Source organism: Cladophialophora bantiana (assembly GCF_000835475.1).
Source record: "Cladophialophora bantiana CBS 173.52 unplaced genomic scaffold supercont1.3, whole genome shotgun sequence".
Taxonomy (NCBI): domain Eukaryota; kingdom Fungi; phylum Ascomycota; class Eurotiomycetes; order Chaetothyriales; family Herpotrichiellaceae; genus Cladophialophora; species Cladophialophora bantiana.
This window is the reverse complement of record NW_015971577.1, coordinates 560,955-577,461: the sequence shown is the minus strand read 5'-3', so window position 1 is coordinate 577,461 and position 16,507 is coordinate 560,955. Positions and strand designations below refer to the sequence as shown.

General features: G+C 52.0%; 7 protein-coding genes across 7 annotated transcripts; 5 read left to right on the top strand and 2 right to left on the bottom strand.

Annotated features, from left to right (window-relative positions):
- Positions 1–1,964: 1,964 nt before the first annotated feature.
- On the top strand, positions 1,965–3,033 carry Z519_02117 (uncharacterized protein; the record flags this gene model as incomplete). The annotated part of the gene is made up of 2 exons (XM_016759874.1): positions 1,965–2,000; positions 2,053–3,033. The coding sequence occupies 2 exons, from the start codon at positions 1,965–1,967 to the stop codon at positions 3,031–3,033; spliced, it is 1,017 nt and encodes a 338-aa protein (XP_016623395.1).
- Positions 3,034–3,920: 887 nt separating this feature from the next.
- Positions 3,921–5,344, bottom strand: Z519_02116 (uncharacterized protein; the record flags this gene model as incomplete). Its single annotated transcript, XM_016759873.1, has 2 exons — positions 3,921–5,020; positions 5,071–5,344. The coding sequence occupies 2 exons, from the start codon at positions 5,342–5,344 to the stop codon at positions 3,921–3,923; spliced, it is 1,374 nt and encodes a 457-aa protein (XP_016623394.1).
- Positions 5,345–5,676: 332 nt separating this feature from the next.
- On the top strand, positions 5,677–6,663 carry Z519_02115 (uncharacterized protein; the record flags this gene model as incomplete). The annotated part of the gene is made up of 1 exon (XM_016759872.1): positions 5,677–6,663. One exon carries the CDS (start codon positions 5,677–5,679, stop codon positions 6,661–6,663), a length of 987 nt encoding a protein of 328 aa, XP_016623393.1.
- A 613-nt stretch (positions 6,664–7,276) lies between these two features.
- On the top strand, positions 7,277–8,215 carry Z519_02114 (uncharacterized protein; the record flags this gene model as incomplete). The annotated part of the gene is made up of 1 exon (XM_016759871.1): positions 7,277–8,215. The coding sequence occupies one exon, from the start codon at positions 7,277–7,279 to the stop codon at positions 8,213–8,215; it is 939 nt and encodes a 312-aa protein (XP_016623392.1).
- Positions 8,216–9,123: 908 nt separating this feature from the next.
- On the bottom strand, positions 9,124–9,972 carry Z519_02113 (uncharacterized protein; the record flags this gene model as incomplete). The annotated part of the gene is made up of 1 exon (XM_016759870.1): positions 9,124–9,972. One exon carries the CDS (start codon positions 9,970–9,972, stop codon positions 9,124–9,126), a length of 849 nt encoding a protein of 282 aa, XP_016623391.1.
- Positions 9,973–10,861: 889 nt separating this feature from the next.
- Positions 10,862–12,385, top strand: Z519_02112 (uncharacterized protein; the record flags this gene model as incomplete). Its single annotated transcript, XM_016759869.1, has 1 exon — positions 10,862–12,385. The coding sequence occupies one exon, from the start codon at positions 10,862–10,864 to the stop codon at positions 12,383–12,385; it is 1,524 nt and encodes a 507-aa protein (XP_016623390.1).
- A 786-nt stretch (positions 12,386–13,171) lies between these two features.
- On the top strand, positions 13,172–15,247 carry Z519_02111 (uncharacterized protein; the record flags this gene model as incomplete). The annotated part of the gene is made up of 1 exon (XM_016759868.1): positions 13,172–15,247. The coding sequence occupies one exon, from the start codon at positions 13,172–13,174 to the stop codon at positions 15,245–15,247; it is 2,076 nt and encodes a 691-aa protein (XP_016623389.1).
- Between the last annotated feature and the right edge of the window lie 1,260 nt (positions 15,248–16,507).

Genomic DNA, 16,507 nt, shown 5'->3' with positions numbered 1-16,507 from the left:
TTGATTGTCACCCACCAACGGTCCTATACATTCACGAACCCGACACCCAGAGCTCTTTGAGGAACATGACGTCCTTTGTTGATCGGCATGATCCTATGCGGGAATTTGAGACATGTGCCGGTAGCACCATGGATGCCACGAAAAGTCTTGAGTGGTTCAAAGGACCTAGTTCAGGCAAATCTTACGCTCATCATGACCATAGCTGGATCCTGGAGTTACCGAATCTGACAAAGACGATGGCTGACGATTTACCAAAGTTCCTCGTACGAGTTATCCAAACATGTGCTTCCACATGGTCCAGGGCGAACCTGCTTCTCGACATTTGAAATGGTGGGCTATTTGCTGGATTAAGCAGTGCTCGTTGAGTTTGGAAGGTGATCTGGGGTGTTCGGTAGATTTGACAGGCTTCGGAGATTTTCAGTTACATGCTTTGTGGGCGGGGTCGAGCCTTGCCGTAGCTTGCAGGGGCCAACCTGGCGAAGTAATCAAGATATGAAGCAATGGATCGTGTCCTTGATCGGCATGGTATTATATCATAGCAAAGATCGGAAGTTGATGGGATGGGCATTACTCGGTACTCCGTACAGAAAACTAGGAGAAACCAAGCAATGGCCACTGATGAGGGGAGTGGGAAAGAAAAGGGGAGGGAAAAGGCCTCTTGAAGGTGGTCAGCTTGGTGTGCAGTGCCCCATACCGAGTACGAGAGTCGACGTAATAATAATATTATGTCTGTGCAGTTTTCTGTACTGGGTACTTTGCTACCCAGGAACCCAGGAGGCAGGTACTGGGGTATTAGGTATTACTGTCCCGCGGCCATCCGTTAGGATATTTAGTACCAGGTACTCGGTACAAGGCGCGAGTAGGTACCTGCCATAGGTGGTTAGTGGTGAATGCTTTTGGTAATTTAGGTCACTCGTCACTAAGCCATAACCGGGAAGGCCCAGGCTCGACCACCCAGACACCTACCTGTGCTTGCAACTGGGAACCAGCCACACCCTGCCGCTGCTCCCTTTGATTTGGCAGCCACGCTCTTTGTTCCTGGCCTAAAGCTGCACTGGGCTCGCTAGTACTAAAAGTAGGCCTAGTGGCCCCCTAGTGAGCTTCACGCCGAGGACTCTAGGTGGCACCTACTTGCGCTTGCTCGCCCCGGCTGCGTCTTGGGCTCTGCAACTCGGTTGGGCTCGTCAGGCTCTTTCCTTTTTCTCCTCGTTTCAATCTCTTTTCAATTTGCGCCTCCAATCACTTTCTCCATCGACACTTTCGACTTTCACGCTTCTTCGGATCACCCGAAGTCCCATCTTCGCTAAAGTGTCTTTCACGCTCCTAAATGCTGGTTTGGGGTCAGATAGGCCAGCTGCTAACCTCACATCCCACTGGTCAAACAGCCATTCGCGTGGATGACAGGATGGCTGGCCTCAGACCCCTTGCTGAATGCGCTGAGTGCTCCCACCCCCCTCCATGGCACCTAAGGCTACATGGCCGTATGCGAACGTGGCCCACTCACAGAATTCGCCTTCATCAAGTCAGCTTGAAGCTGAAACCTCACGCTGACTGCCATCCATCGTTCACAGGCCGCGATACTCATGGCCTGCATACGAGTAATAATAATAATATCACTGCTCTCCAGACATCCTTATCTTTCCCTGGTCGCGTCTGGCTGACCTTCGTTCTGTTCCTGTCATTGCTCTTTGACCGTCCTGTACATCAAGCCACCTCCCTCAGGTTTCACAAGCTCCGAGTACTTATCTCGCTTTTATTACTTTCGGACGCAACCTTCCGTAGGCGAGGACAAATTCGAAATTTGCCTTCCGAGGCGATATGCTGTGAAAAGAGTCGAGAAGCACCTTCAGCCTTGGCCTTCCAAAGTGACCAGACGACGAGTTGACCCGAGGCTGCTCCAACACTTTTCCTCCTCTGCCTTCCATTCTTCCCAATCTAGTCGTAACTCCACCGTCACAGGCGCAATGAATAAGAAACTTGGGCTTCAGACGAATGCTTCGGTAGGTCTCCCCCAATACCGGACTCAGACCATATTTACTGACCTCTCAACAGGCTTTGATACCGAAAAAGTATCGAGGCGACGACGATGATCCCCATTTTATTCCGGACTCACCTCTCATCGATCGCCAGGCACTTACCGCGCAAGAAGAGGGAGAATTGAAACGTGTGTGCGCCTTGGTATTGGCCAATGTGCCACACTCGGACGATATGTCGGATGACCCTCTCAAATATATTGCTGCCCAGATTCAAGAAGGCAAAGCAGCGACGCAGCCCAGTGCCAAACGTGAGCGGAAACCCGACCGGGTTCAGAACGTCGAAGCCGCAATCAGTGTGACTCACCAATTCCTCGACATACAAGACGACTCTGCGACACCATCGGAAGTTTCTCACCGCGGTACCATAACCGCCACTGACTATTCAACGCCCTTGACGAGTGCCGGAATTACTCCTGGCGAAACCGCGCGACGTTTCTCCGACGCAGCCCGGAAATCAGTTAATAGCACCAAGAAACCTGGCAGTAGCCTCCGAAACGAATCAAACACGGTGACTAGCAAAAGCCGGACCACTTCTTCTGGTGGCGTTCACGGATCTCTAGAAGCAAGCAAACTCTCGACCGAAGCAGAAGCCATTAAGAAGACGCTGCGAGTTGTGACGGACGGATCATCACGACCTCCAAGTGGCAGCACCAAATCGATGGAGCAGTCTCGCCCAATCAGATTTTCAGCTCCAGACTTGAATAAAAGTCTTCCTCCACCTCCACCTGAGTCGCCTCCACCCGAGGAACAGAAGCAACCTCATATAAGCAGACTGATGAAGACTATTCGCAAAAAGAAAAGTATGACGACCGAAGGCAGGAGTTTCTCTACCGGCTCGACGCCTCCAATGCCCTCAGCCGATGTACCGAGGACGCCATATCCTCCGACTTCGACAACACCAGCAGCGGAGAATGCGGCCCAGGAACCTCCGAGGAAGAAATTCCGAATACCCCTTTTTCACAGGAGACAACGGCCGGCGGATGTTCTTGTTACTTAACTATGTCCGCTGAGTCGGTCTTGTTTTCGCCGTTATTTTGTTTCGGTTTGCATTTATGCACAGCACACGTCCGACACTCATTCTTTGATGACCCCAGCAGCGTAGGCGTTCAGGACATTGACGCCAGGAGATCTCGAACTGATCCTTCTGTCAGAGGAGGACCAGAGGACTCAACGTATTTTTTCCCAACACATATGACGTGCTCTCACAGCAACACTTGACGACCTTTCATTTATGTCCAACAAAACTTGGGGGACCATTTATATCACTCCTTTCCCGAGAAATATTTCTCATGTCATTACTATGGGCGGCCATCTTGTTATGCAGCGACGATGGAAGGTGTCAGATGGGTATAAAGCGAATTGGCACATAGCCGAAGGGCAATACATGCGTGCGGAGGATTTTTGTAAGCCTAAAAGAACACGGGGATCGGTCCTCAAAACACCGAAAGGAGCCATCTTTTCCTCCAACAGGAAACACGGGAGATACGCTTGAAGTGTGATCAACTAATTGATAATGCCGAGAGCCTCAAGTACTATATCCGTGTACTTATTTGCATGAGCTCAGTGAACTAGACCAAGGCATGACCACTTGAAGATAAGATACATCATTTCATTCAGCCAGTTTAATTATGATCCTAGAGGTCTTTCAGTGTCTCGTTTTCCGCTCCCGGCACGGCACAATAGAGCCGTACCTTGCCCCATGCCTCGTTCTTGCAACGCCGTCGCTATGCTATTGCTACAAGGTATTTTCTCCTCATACGTCGGCCATTACCGCAATCCCCTTGGGCTGACATCGTTCGCCTGATTAGTCCCCCGACCCTTGTTCAATCCTCCCTCCAACTGTGGCCACTATCTCAGGGAACTGATGGCTTAACGACGACTTTGTTAGATCATCGCCGACGCCCCTGCACTGTTCACGCCCGCAGCGCCGGCAAATAGGACATCGCCTTCGCCTATGCCCACGAAGCCACTCGGTCCGCCTCGTCCCATCCCTGGTCCGCCTCCACCTGCACCTTTCGGTCCTCCTTGCTGTTGGTGCTTGCCTCGCGAACTACCCTTGTTCGCCTCCACTGTAACTGACTTGCGCCCGAGCTCTGAGAGTGCCTGGATGTCTTGACCTAGAAGAGAGAGGAGGGTGACGAGTGAGACGTCGTTAGATTGCGCGAGGGAAGCGGACGCTAAAGGCCGCTGATGTTGGGTAGCTTCCGTGGGCGGAGTGAGGAGAGAGAGGCGTGTGAGGAGGGCATGGATGTGGCGTAGGTGAGGGAGATGAGACGGGTCCGGACTTGTTGGGGTCAGTGAAATAGGCACGCCGTTAGTGCCTGAGGCAGAGATATACGAGGGCGGAAGGGATTGGATAAACTTTCTCAAGAGGGCAAGGCGAGACTGGAGCATCTTTACGCCGTTGAGACGTGTCGTTATACCGGCGATTTGGTCTTCTTCTTCCGGTGTGAGCGTCTTAATTGGCTCCTCCACGCCGTTTATTTCTTGTACGTCGGATGTCTCTGAACCTGGGTCTGCTCGCCTTTTGCCCTTCTTGTCTGTTGGAGGTGGTTCGACGGGTTTTGAAGCGGGCTCCCTGGGCTGTGCATCGTCGACTGCCGCTGCGCCACCAGCCCCTTTAGCCACATAATCTATTGCAATCATTTCTGTCTCATCCGTCTCAATTGTGTACGGTAGTTGGCGGAACTTGGTGATTGATGTTTCGTCTCCGTCAATTTGCATTGACCCCTCTTCTCTGTCACCATCATCCTTGGGCTGTTCGCGGTCGTCGACGCTCTCGTAAATCGTGATGGGCAGTTTCCCTCCACCTGTGTCGCCTGGTTGGATAGCTTCAGGGTGTAAAGCTAGGAGAATGGCATTGTCGTTGCAGAAATCGATGGCTTGTTTCTGGAGATGCACGAATTCGGGCAAGGGGCCTTCACGCGGACATAGGGTGAACCAGCCAACAAATCCAAGTGCGGGTAATTTATGAACGGCCATGTCTGCTCGGTGTTAGACAGTTTGGCCCAGAAATAGCCTGACCGTCACTCACATTGCTGTATCCTCGTTTCCATCCACTCAAAGTTGAACCGCCATTGCCCCTCTGGGCCTTTCACAATTGCAGCAGGAAAAGCATATTCCACTGTAATGTCCCTGCCTCTTTGCTGTCCAAGAAGCGCGCCCACTACAGGACCCGGCTGTTTTCGCACCGAATGCCTTGTGACTTGATCGGATATGGTGAGGAGAACAAGAGGATGAAGAGAGACGGTGAGGTCACTTTCTGAAGGTTTCGAGGACAGCAGGGGATTCTTAGAGGGTTCTGCCATATTACCAATCGCACCACCGGCCGGAACGCAGAGGATGAAGTGTTGAGTAACAAGGTGAAATTATTCAAGATTGAGAGATGCGGAGTCTCAGTCGGTATGGAACGTGGAGGGCGGCCTGTGAGACGCGATGCGGGCAACCTTGGCAACGTTTTGATTGACCAACTTGAAACAGTTAGCGCCGCTTGTGGCGGGGCAAGTCTGGGCGAACGAGGGGAGGCAAGGCTGCCAGAAGATTCGTAACTCGCCTTTCAATTTATTTGCAGATTACAACGAGGTGTTACCATGCCTTCAACTTCTTCTTTTGCTGACGAGTCGGTTGCAAGCTAATCATCATGGACGCCTTAGTGGAGGACACAGACAAACTGTTTCCTGAAGTCTTTGCGCATCTCGCTGCGGTCGAAGCACAGCCCGAATTGCCACTTGATGAAGAACTTCTAAAACGTGCCGAAAGAAATCTTACTTCTACTTCACCAAAGGACCTACTTTGGCGGGTGCTAGGCACCGGCGAAGAGCTTTTGCAGACTCTCCAACAAGATCCTCGACCGCTTACTCGACTATTGGAGCAAGTCATCTCACTACTGCCGTTTGACGAGTTGAGATCCGTGATATCAGCAGAGAAGCTCCAAGAAGGCCTAACTTCGCCTGTTGTTTCGATACAGCTACTTTGCCTTGCATATCTGCGGAAGGCTGCGGACTCACCCAGCGGTGCCTCATTCGTTGCGACGAGTTCCAGCCTTGTTCAATGTCAATTCACGATTTGGCTGTCGTCGGAAAGCACTGAGGTTGCAGAACGGTCACTGGAAGTGATCGAAGCGTTACTTGCTGTTGACAGTCAAAATAGCACGACGGTACTATCTGCCGGCCGTAGCTTTGCTGAAGCACAGGGGCAAGGCTTGCTTTGGCGCAGAGTATTCCACGATCCTGATGTGTACACAATCCTCTTTGAATGGACCTCAATGTCGAAATCGAAACGAGATGTGAAAACCAAGAAGGGCATGCAGCTTGTCACAATCTCCCAGGCACGCTTATTCGACTTCATCGTCAGAGTGGCTCCTTATGACTGGAATGCAGTGACGACTTCTTCATTGCTTCATATTGAGACTCAGTTCTTGCAAGAAAACGGTGGCAGTGAGCCATACGGTGGCATCTTGCGATACGCTGCTTCACACATGATTGATAACAAAGATATCCTGATGGAGGTCCTGCGTCAAGATTTCTTCGTCAAGTTACTCGGCGTGGTTGAAGAGAGCAACAGACAGAATGTCTCTCCCCAGCTTCTCGAGGCAATCCAGCAGGGCGCTGGCGGCCTCCACCTTTAAAGCTGAAACTGTGCCCGGAAACTGTCAATCCAGGCGTCCTATCAACAACAATGAAATATGAGAGCAAGTACAGGCGTCAATGTCCGAATTGGCGACATGATGTCGTCCAGTATAAGCAACCCGGTTGGGCATACTATTTCAAAAGTCGAAACAAGGGGCCGAGCACAGGCGCTGGAATGTTGAATTTATCGTAAGGAATGAGCAGCGAAGCTCATTTTTACTGAACGAATATGTACGATAGAAGAAGCATGAATGAGCATCGAATTTCTTATTCTATAGAGCATGTATAGAGCAGTTTTAAGGTGCAATGTGATATCTATGATGGTAGGATATTGACCTTCTGAGATCACCAGCGATCTTGTGGAATTCGCTCAACCTTCCTCGAGCCGATGACCGCGCAGCCTTGCATGTGCCATCACGTTCGAATAAGAAGTTTTGTCTGCGATTCACTGTAGCGTACCATGCCATTCAAGACAGCCATCCTTTCATGATTTTTTTGTGCAAGTCCTTGACGGTGATGGTTAGGGAGTCTTTTAGCGGCGTTTATCCTTCCTTCCACTCGTTCCAACATTTTCCCCTCATCCAGTAAAGGTGAAGTACGCCTGCAGCAGTTATGGCTGCTTTCTCCTATGCAGCCCGGCCAGTCCTTCGATTTCGAGTCACCCGATTATGTGTCTCCCGCCGTTGCGCGACCTCCTCTTCCTCGGCCACGGCCAGCAGCTCCAAAGGGATCCCGAAAGCCTCTTCCCAAAGCCCTACTTCAAAAGCGAGTGTTCCCGCGTCAAAAGGACCGTCGACGCGGCTCGGTAAAAGTCAACAACCAAGCATACCTGTACTTGGAGGACCAGCGTCGCAGTTCATCAGAGAACTGCCTCCTGAGCTAGCGAGAAAGCAATGGTATGCGCAAAAACTATACGAGGCGGGTCAAACAGCCATATACAGACCTCCCTCTCATTTCGGAATCTACGCCGCGTCATTTATCATGGGAAGCAGCGCTCTTGCGATCGCTGGTCTTCTTGCCTACGGAAATATCTGGGCTTGGGAAGGTGACTCGGAGCTACCCTGGTTCGTACCAGTCGCACACCGGCTAGGGATTTTTGTCTTCTCAGCTGTTGGCTGGCTTATTATGATGCGATCATTAAGGTTCATCAAAGCAATCGATCTCGTGTCAGTAGATGGCGTGGTGAAGTTAGCGGTGCAGGTACGCCGGCCTCTACCTTTTCTGAAGCCGAGGGAACACCTCGTCGCACCCTATCGCTTTCAAATGGACCAGAAGTTTGTGCAGCAACTGGAGGAGCCTGCCTTCATGATGGAACGTACACAAACATCCTCTTCCACAAGCAAATCGTCGAGAGGACTTGGTTCAAGCATTGGGCGGGCCATCAGCAAAGCAATCTATTATCCATTTGCATCTACGAGAAGATTAATAACGCTGGAAGGCTTTATGTTCGTCAGCTTTGAGGGGAGCCGTGGCAAGATGAAGCTGGACACGCAAGGTCTTTTCTCCAACGGAGCAAAGGATCTTATTGAAATGGGCACCATAAATTATTGACCATTCACCATGTCATGTTTAGGAAGATATTTCTCTGCACTTCCTTGACACCCTCACTGAAGGACCCCCCCGTTCCCAACCTGCACAGAGGATTTCCACGTTCCGCTTCTGGACGTCAAAGTGACGGTCAGAAGGACAATGGTGGGGATGAATAGGACGCCGCAATGCCAAAGCAGGTTGCGGATGCGTTGGATCAGCACTTCCAGCACAGATGACGCGGGGCAGAAAAACGGGGGCTCATCAGCGATGAATTTCATCCCGGACAATAGATTTCAATTGTCATTGGAATCTAGAATGTTCGGTCCACGATCGTTTGGCTTACAAGTAACAGCTCATATCGCCGGGGTTCGATGCAATGAAGGATTTCTTTTCGCGAGGAAGTGTTCCTGCGAGAGGCAGCTGTATATCATAAGTATGTACAATACCCGAGAAATCTTCACTATACCTCATTTCACCAGAAGCACGTGAAGGTGCTTCCTTGTCAATGTAACCGGTTTCTCGTGAGGTTTGTTGTGAGGTTTGTTGTGAGGTTTGTTGTGAGGTTTGTTGTGAGGTTTGTTGTGAGGTTTGTTGTGAGGTTTGTTGTGCGTTGTCGTCCCTTTATAATGGTCTGCAGGATTGCTGTTGCTCCCATTGAGATCGTGAGTTGCAGTTTACAGCGACCCTCCGAAAGTGTCAGATTGGGCGGCAGTTACACAATCTGTGAACAGGCGGATTTGCAATTTCTTTCAAGCTAAAGGTCGTTGCTTCTCGGAATGTCTATCAAGCCGGAGGATCTATCCATAAGCTCTATAGCAATGCCACAAGCCACTAAATCCGCCGCTCCGTTCATGGCTCATAAGACTTGTCTCTCAGTTGCACTGCTCGCTTCCAGCATTGTGCCTGCCACCATGTTCCCTTCTGTTGGCTTACCAGTGCACATTGTTTACTGGCGCCGCAGCTGGCGGCCCCTCCCCTGTCACATATGCCCTGCTCAACCCGCCGTCGACCACAAACTCAGTCGCATTGACAAAGCTACTCTCATCACTAGCCAAGAACAGCACCGCCTGGGCCTGCTCGATCGCCTCACCAAACCGACCCATGGGAAAATGCACTTCGCGCCTATGTCTCTTTTGCAAATCGTCACCCAACCAGTCCTGCAACAATGGCGTGTTCAAGGGTCCCGGGCACAGGGAGTTGAATCTGATGTTTTCCCGGGCGTGGACAATTGCCAGTTCGCGCGTCATGGCTAATACGGCGCCTTTGGAGGCTGTGTAGGCGAGTTGGGGTGTGGCCGCGCCCACCAACGCGACGAAGCTCGCGACGTTGATCACGGAGCCCTTTTTCTTCTGGTGTCTTCGCATGGATAGTACGGCGTGCTTGCTTCCATACCATACACCCTTGACGTTGATCGCGTGAGTCAGGTCCCAGATTTGCTCGGGCGTGTTGATGGCGTCGTCGTCCTGGGCGTGCATGATGCCAGCGTTGTTGAACATGATGTCGATGCCGCCATGTCGGTCTTGAGATTCGACCGCTGCCTGAACATCGGATTCCTTGGACACGTCGCACTTGATGGTCTCCAGACGAGGGTGGTTGGGGACGAGTTCCTTGACTTTAGCGAGGGCCTTTGCTAGGGCGGGTTCGGAAATGTCGGCCATGAGGACGGAGGCGCCTTCTTTGGCGAAGAGGATTGTCGTTTCCAGACCTATGCCGCCAGCAGCTCCAGTGATGATGGCATTTTTGCCAGCGAGTCGGCCAGGCTTTGATTCAGTAGTCATGCTTGCTGTTTGCCTACTTCTTCTTGCCCAAGGGTTGGAGAGCGACAGTGCAGTCAACGAAGAGCGGGCCGCGGGGGAGAGGCAAAGTGAATAAGTCGGACTTTGAATTTGCAGATGATGTTGTACCAAGAGCGAAGAGAGAGTCGAGCAAAATAGAATGTCAGTCGGGGGATCTCCTTATATAAATCAAATACGCTGCTGTTGGTGGGTGTTGTTGGTAGGTAATGGTGATGATGGTGGTGTTGATAGTGGCATGTGGTATGGGCTCTTGGGCCTCTTGGGCTCCGGGCTCCTCTCTCTGTCCTTCTCCGACGCAACCCGCCAGACATACCCAGTAAAATCTCATGCCCAATGGGGGATTTTTCAAGCTTCACCCGAGAGCTTCTGCGCAGACCTGTCGATCGGAGCACATGGCCGATTGCTCTTATAAGTAGCTACACCCGCAGCCAGATCTCGAGTGAAGATGATACTTGGTACATTTCCCCTGCGTGTGCAGCCTTATCGGCCATAGGTACCGACAATACGTAAGTATTACAGTATACACTAATGTGCATAGTTCCTTGTTCCTGTCTCTGGATGCTCGGTATGTCCACACCGAGCTGCCTGCGCTGGGGTGCATTCTACTGGGTACTCTGTGCTGGGTAGGGCCCTCCGCTTGAATGGAGCTTCAAAGAGAGCTTATCAGCGCCACCTCCACCTCGCAGCCCAGCTTCACTAGCCCGTCCCAATAAAGGAACAAGCACCTGCAACGACACCAATCATCTCCCCCGCTTTCTGGGAGACGCAACCTACAAGGTCCAGTGCTGGACGCTTGGTCCTGCCTCCTTTGTATCTCCTCTGCGCAGCTGCGTCTCCGCTCGTACTCTTCTTTGTCGCCTCAGCCCTCGCCATGGCCAGCAAGAAGGACGGTGAAATACTGACTCTGGACGAGTTGGAGACTGCACTAGCCTCGGATACAAAGATCAAGCTGGCCGGCATTGACATCGACGGCACGCGCCCCAGTCCCTTCTTCTCCTGCCGCCTGCTAACCTCCACAGGGATCCTCCGAGGCAAGTTGGTCTCCAAGAAGAAGTTCCTTTCCGTTGCCAAAGATGGCTTCGGCTTCTGCAGCGTCGTCTTCGGCTGGGATATGCACGATATGACCTACTTCCGCGAACTTGAGATCAGCAATAAAGAGAATGGATACAAGGATTTGGTTGCCAAGGTAGACCTGTCCAGCTACCGGCGCATCCCCTGGGAGAACAACGTACCTTTCTTCCTCGTCAGTTTCTACGACCCGGACACCGACAAACCCGTCTGTGCCTGTCCCCGAAGTCTGCTACGGACGGCTGTTGCGAACCTGCACACTGCTGGCTATGGAGCCATGGCTGGCGCAGAGTACGAGTTCTTCACATATCGGGCTCCCAGAGACGAGTCGATCCAGACGAGCCATAATTCCTCTTCCACTACAGCTCCTTTCCTCCAGAATAATCCCGTCCACGCCCTACCGCACCTGACTCAGGGGATGTTCGGCTACTCCCTAACAGATCCCATACACAATCAAGATTGGTTCTACAGCATTTTCAACACCTGTGAACAGTTCAGATGTAATGTGGAAGGCTGGCATACAGAATCAGGGCCGGGAGTCTTTGAAGCGGCCCTGGAGTTTGGCGAAGTCACTGAGATGGCTGACCGGGCAAGCTTGTTCAAGTACGTGGTCAAAGCCATGGGAAGCAAGTACGGTATTACGCCCACATTTATGGCCAAGCCCAAAGAAGGGCTGCCCGGTAACAGTGGACACATGCATTGCTCCATCGTGGACAAGGTCTCGGGAAAGAATCTCTTCTATCGCGGTGAGAAGGACCCTAACCCTCCTTATAAGGACCTCGAGTATGTGTCGGACCTGGGTCGACATTTTCTGGCAGGACTACTAGATGGTCTTGCTGATGTCATGCCAATCATTGCACCCACAATCAACTCCTACAAGCGGCTGGTTGAGAACTTCTGGGCTCCAGTCACGGTTTCTTGGGGTCTTGAACATCGAGCTGCGTCTGTTCGGTTGATCGCCCCTCCGACAGCATCCGCAAAATCCACGAGATTCGAAGTACGAGTCTGCGGCGCGGATGCCAATCCCTCTTTAGTACTGGCCACTATCGTCGCTCTCGGCTGGAGAGGCATAGAGAAGAAACTAGAGATTAAACTGCCACCACTCGGTAAAGGTGAAGAAGTCGGGAGTCTCAATGACAAGGGAGAACGACTACCCAAGAACCTCAGAGATAGCACGGCACGATTCATGGCGAAGGGCAGTGTCGCCCGGGAAGTGTTTGGTGACGAGTTTGTCGAGCATTATGGTGGTACCAGAGAACATGAGTTACGATTATGGGATGAGGCCGTTACGGACTGGGAGGTAAGAAGGTATATTGAGACCGTATGAGACGATACCCACTGGATGATTTGAGCAATGCTTTCTCTACGATGCAGGAAATCTTATGATGCCTTTCGAATACGAAGCTCCAAGGCGGCCTACACCGTTATCGCGTACAATCTGGTTCGCAACGGAACAGAGCGTGGTAATATCAAGATGACCATAGACGAAAACCGAGGCCATTGCTTGACCAAACGACAGTCACTAGATGAATGAGGGCCAGAGGACCCTAGCCGGAAAAGAGGCGTCCTGGGCTATACAAGTAGGCAGACAAGCTGCCACCTGCTTTTGCAACATGCCGCACTACACCCGTTTTCCTTCTCCGCCTTTACGTCCAATATCCTGTGAAAGGCCAACGGTAAGAACTGGATTTTGCCCCATTTTCTTCACCAGTGCATTCCTATTTCTGGTTATTGAGGTGAAATGCGCAACAAAAAATGACTGGCGTGAATGGATTTCTTTGTGCCAGACCTCTCAACACTCAATGGACTATTCAACTCACCTCCGTCATTGTCTTTCTTCATGTCTATTGTCCCGGATGTGTCCAATTTTGGAAACATCTTCAACAATGGCTCTCTCTGGTGCTCTGCTAGCTTCTATTCCTGTCGCCCTTGAAATGCTTTTGCTGCAACCTCTTTCTCTCTTCCTTGTCAATCTTCCTTCCGATTGCTCCTACGCTTGTATATACGCTTGCCAACGCTTTCTATCACGCCTGTGCTTGTTCTTGCACTTCTCCCTTCAAATACTTCCACCCCATTCTCGTCCTTATAGGGTTGTTGCCGAACGCGATACACAATGAGCTCCCCTCAACAGGGCCCAAGGAGAGGCCAGAGGACGCGGAAGGCAACTGCAAAGGGCCGCAATTATATAGATTCCCTTGTCAGCAAGGCTGCGACCAGACGCATTCAGAATGCTCAGGCTCAAGCTCAATCAACCGCCGTGGCCAATACTCCTGTAACTAACACTACCAATAGGGCTACCTCTAGCCAAGGCGATGCCAACGGGGGGGCTCGGAGGTCAAAACGAAGCCAAGGGCGGGTCGATGGCAAAGCCCCAGATGGAACGTCCTGCAACACAGGGAGATCCAGCAAGCGGCGTCGAGTGTCTGGACCTGGTCCTTCACTCGAAGGATTCATGATCAAGCTGTACGCCGAAATCCACCATGCCGCTACAGTTAGGACGATGGGACAATGGGAGCGCTATTGGACACAGCGTCTACTTCGACAACCCCGAACCCTACGCTTCTTTGATCTCTCGGCAGTAAGCACTCGTCGACCTTTAAGGGAAAGGCTGAACAAGTTTGAAAGCACCGATCCTAAGGCGAAGAGGGTTGCTAACCTCGCAAAAGATGACGTAAACATCGACTATGCCCAGAGGCTGACAGATCTCTGCGATGAGCCAAACCTTCTCCTTCTGACTATTTGTGCACACTCCAAAAGCTTCCGCGACGCAGTTGCTCGCAGCGACGCGGAGAGCAGAGCACAAGGGAAACCCGAATGGAGCGACATCTACCCCCGAATCAAACAGTGCGCGTCAAGCCTGGAACTCTTTGCCAGAACGCACAAATTCGAGTGGAAAGACGCCCTCTTCACCTTCAACGACCACTTTACCGATCTTCTTAAAATTGTATATAAGGACTGTCGAGACGTCCATGGCAAGGACGGTTTCAATTTCGGAATCGGCCAGAAAGACCTCAGAGAGATCCATCAGATCGGCGCCGAAGACAAGCACATGGTTCAGCATCACTGGGTTTTGCCCCCCGTGGACGGGGAACCAGCTGTCTGGCCATCAGTCAAATGCACCATCACACAAGACGTCATCAGGGCCGGATTTGTCGACGGCGACCTCGCGATTGCAGGCATTCCAGAGGAGGGAGATAACCTTGAAATCAACCCGGCGTCGATACTTCCACCGAACTCGAAGGTCACGCTCCAGCAATTCAACATTGAGCAATGCGTCGTCCTTCCGGACTATCCCTGGCCCGAGGAGACACACAAGGTGGTCTACGAAGATGGCGCCGTCTACGAAGACCCAGCCTTCTGCGGGTTCCCAGGAAACCCTTGCACAGCGTGCGGAGCCGAAGAACCCGAACCCGCGCCTGTCATCTCGATTAACCACGACACTGACGCTGACGGCGAGACCGACTTGGATAGCGCCGATGTCGCGGCTCCAGGGAATGAGCAGCAGCAGTCTTCGGGCAGAGCATGCAAATGCACATTCGCCGATCTCTGCAAGCGGCACAACAAACCCCCGCAGGACAGCCACCACGACATCCTTGTCGAGCTGTATACCACCAAGGAGAAAGGCAGGGGTGTCCGCGCGCTCCAAACGATTCGGCCAGGCACCTACCTGGGCGAATACACGGGCGAGATCTACGCGGTGCAGCCGGCCGCCAACAAGATCGCCGGCTCGATGCAAAACCACCGGTACGGGGTCATGACGTACCACATGAACATGGACATCGAGCGGGCGGACGACTACGCCGCCACCGGCGCCAGACGCAAAGGGGGGAGTGTCAAGACGACAATCTCGCGGGGCCAATACCGACCGCAGTATACGATTGACGCGACGCACAGGGGCAGCTGGACGCGATACATCAACCACTCGTGCGCGCCCAACACAGCCTACGTCGTCGTGAGCCTGGGCCAGCGCACCCGCGTCGTGGTCCGGGCGAGGCGCAGGATCGCCTTCGCGGAGGAGCTCACAGTCGACTACGGTAGGGGCTACTTTGATAACCTGCGCATGGTGTGCCGCTGTGGGGAGCCGAGGTGTAGGCACAAGACTGTTGTTGACCGAGCGAGCGCGAGCGGAAGGGACAGCGAGAGTGAGAGTGGGAGCGGTAGTGGGAGTGGCGAGGCTGAGGAGGAATAGGGGTCCGATGTGGGTAACAGGGGGGAGAAGGGGATTGTTTTCCGCACAGCGACATCTTTCAAGTGTGAAGGATAATGAATGCATGCATATAATCGTTTCTTGAGTCTAGAGTTCATTTCATTTCGATCCTCTCCTGGATATCGCTTTGCTATGCTATGGCTACTGTGAAACACGCCTTCCGCATTCGTTGAGCATCTGACGAGGCTGTGCGGTCTGTTTAGAGGCCTGAAAAAAAAGGAACTTTTATGAGTGTGGTTGCCATTTAGAGGCACGCCCTAACATCTATCTTGTGGATATCGAGGGCGGGAATGTGACCTGTTCTCCAATCTGCTTGCTCGTTTACACCCGTGTACCGTTTCGTAAGATGTTGCCGTTTCCCTCGATATAGACTTGCTCACTCAATAAGAATAGTCAGCCTCATCTCCTGCAACAAGGTTTGCCGACCATTTCTCCAGTCAGCGCCAATAACGGAAGCCCCGGTCTTCAAAGAGCACAGCACTCATGATGATCGCTCAACAGGACCGCTTATTCTTGATTTTCAAGAGGATCTCAGGTGTCTTCTGAGCTCAGAGTTCTTCAAAGCAACCTGCATTGCGTTGGAATACGTTCCGCCTTTGACAGTGCCATCAGCTCCATGATCCAGCGGCATTCGGACACTCTCGTGATAGCCCGCGTCACACGTCGAAGTCGAAGGGGTACCAAACAATGTTGTGGTGGTACGTACGTCTGCACCCGCTGTGGGGAGGAGCATCGCTACCTCCTTATCTCCTCCCCAACACGCCCATTGCAATGGTTTTAAACCGCTGTGCCTACCTTCATTCACCTCAGCACACAGGAAGACACCTGCTGTGAGTGAATGGACTCGAGGAGATCTCTGAAATCTAACTGATCGTATTGTAGTTGATTACGGTCTCGGAGCTGTAGGATATCCACGGATAAAATGAGGCTGCTGCGCAGGTAGTGGACGTCTTCGTCTAGCTTCTGCAAAACAACTTTTCGGAAAGGGTTGGCAGCTAGGCGACTGAATGAAGTGACATTACCCTTGACAGTTCCAGCAGATTGTAGCTAAAAATTTTCTGCTTTTATCTCGCAGCTCTTCAATCAGCTCAGCACACCGCTTGACTTTGGAATTCGATCCTGGTCTTCGTAACGGAATTGACGGTCTCTCAGGGAGTTTTGCAGGAGCTGCAACAGATCAAGAAGGCTTTGCAACCTTTCCAAGGGTCAGGAGATATCCGCATCTTTCGTCTTATGGGCAGT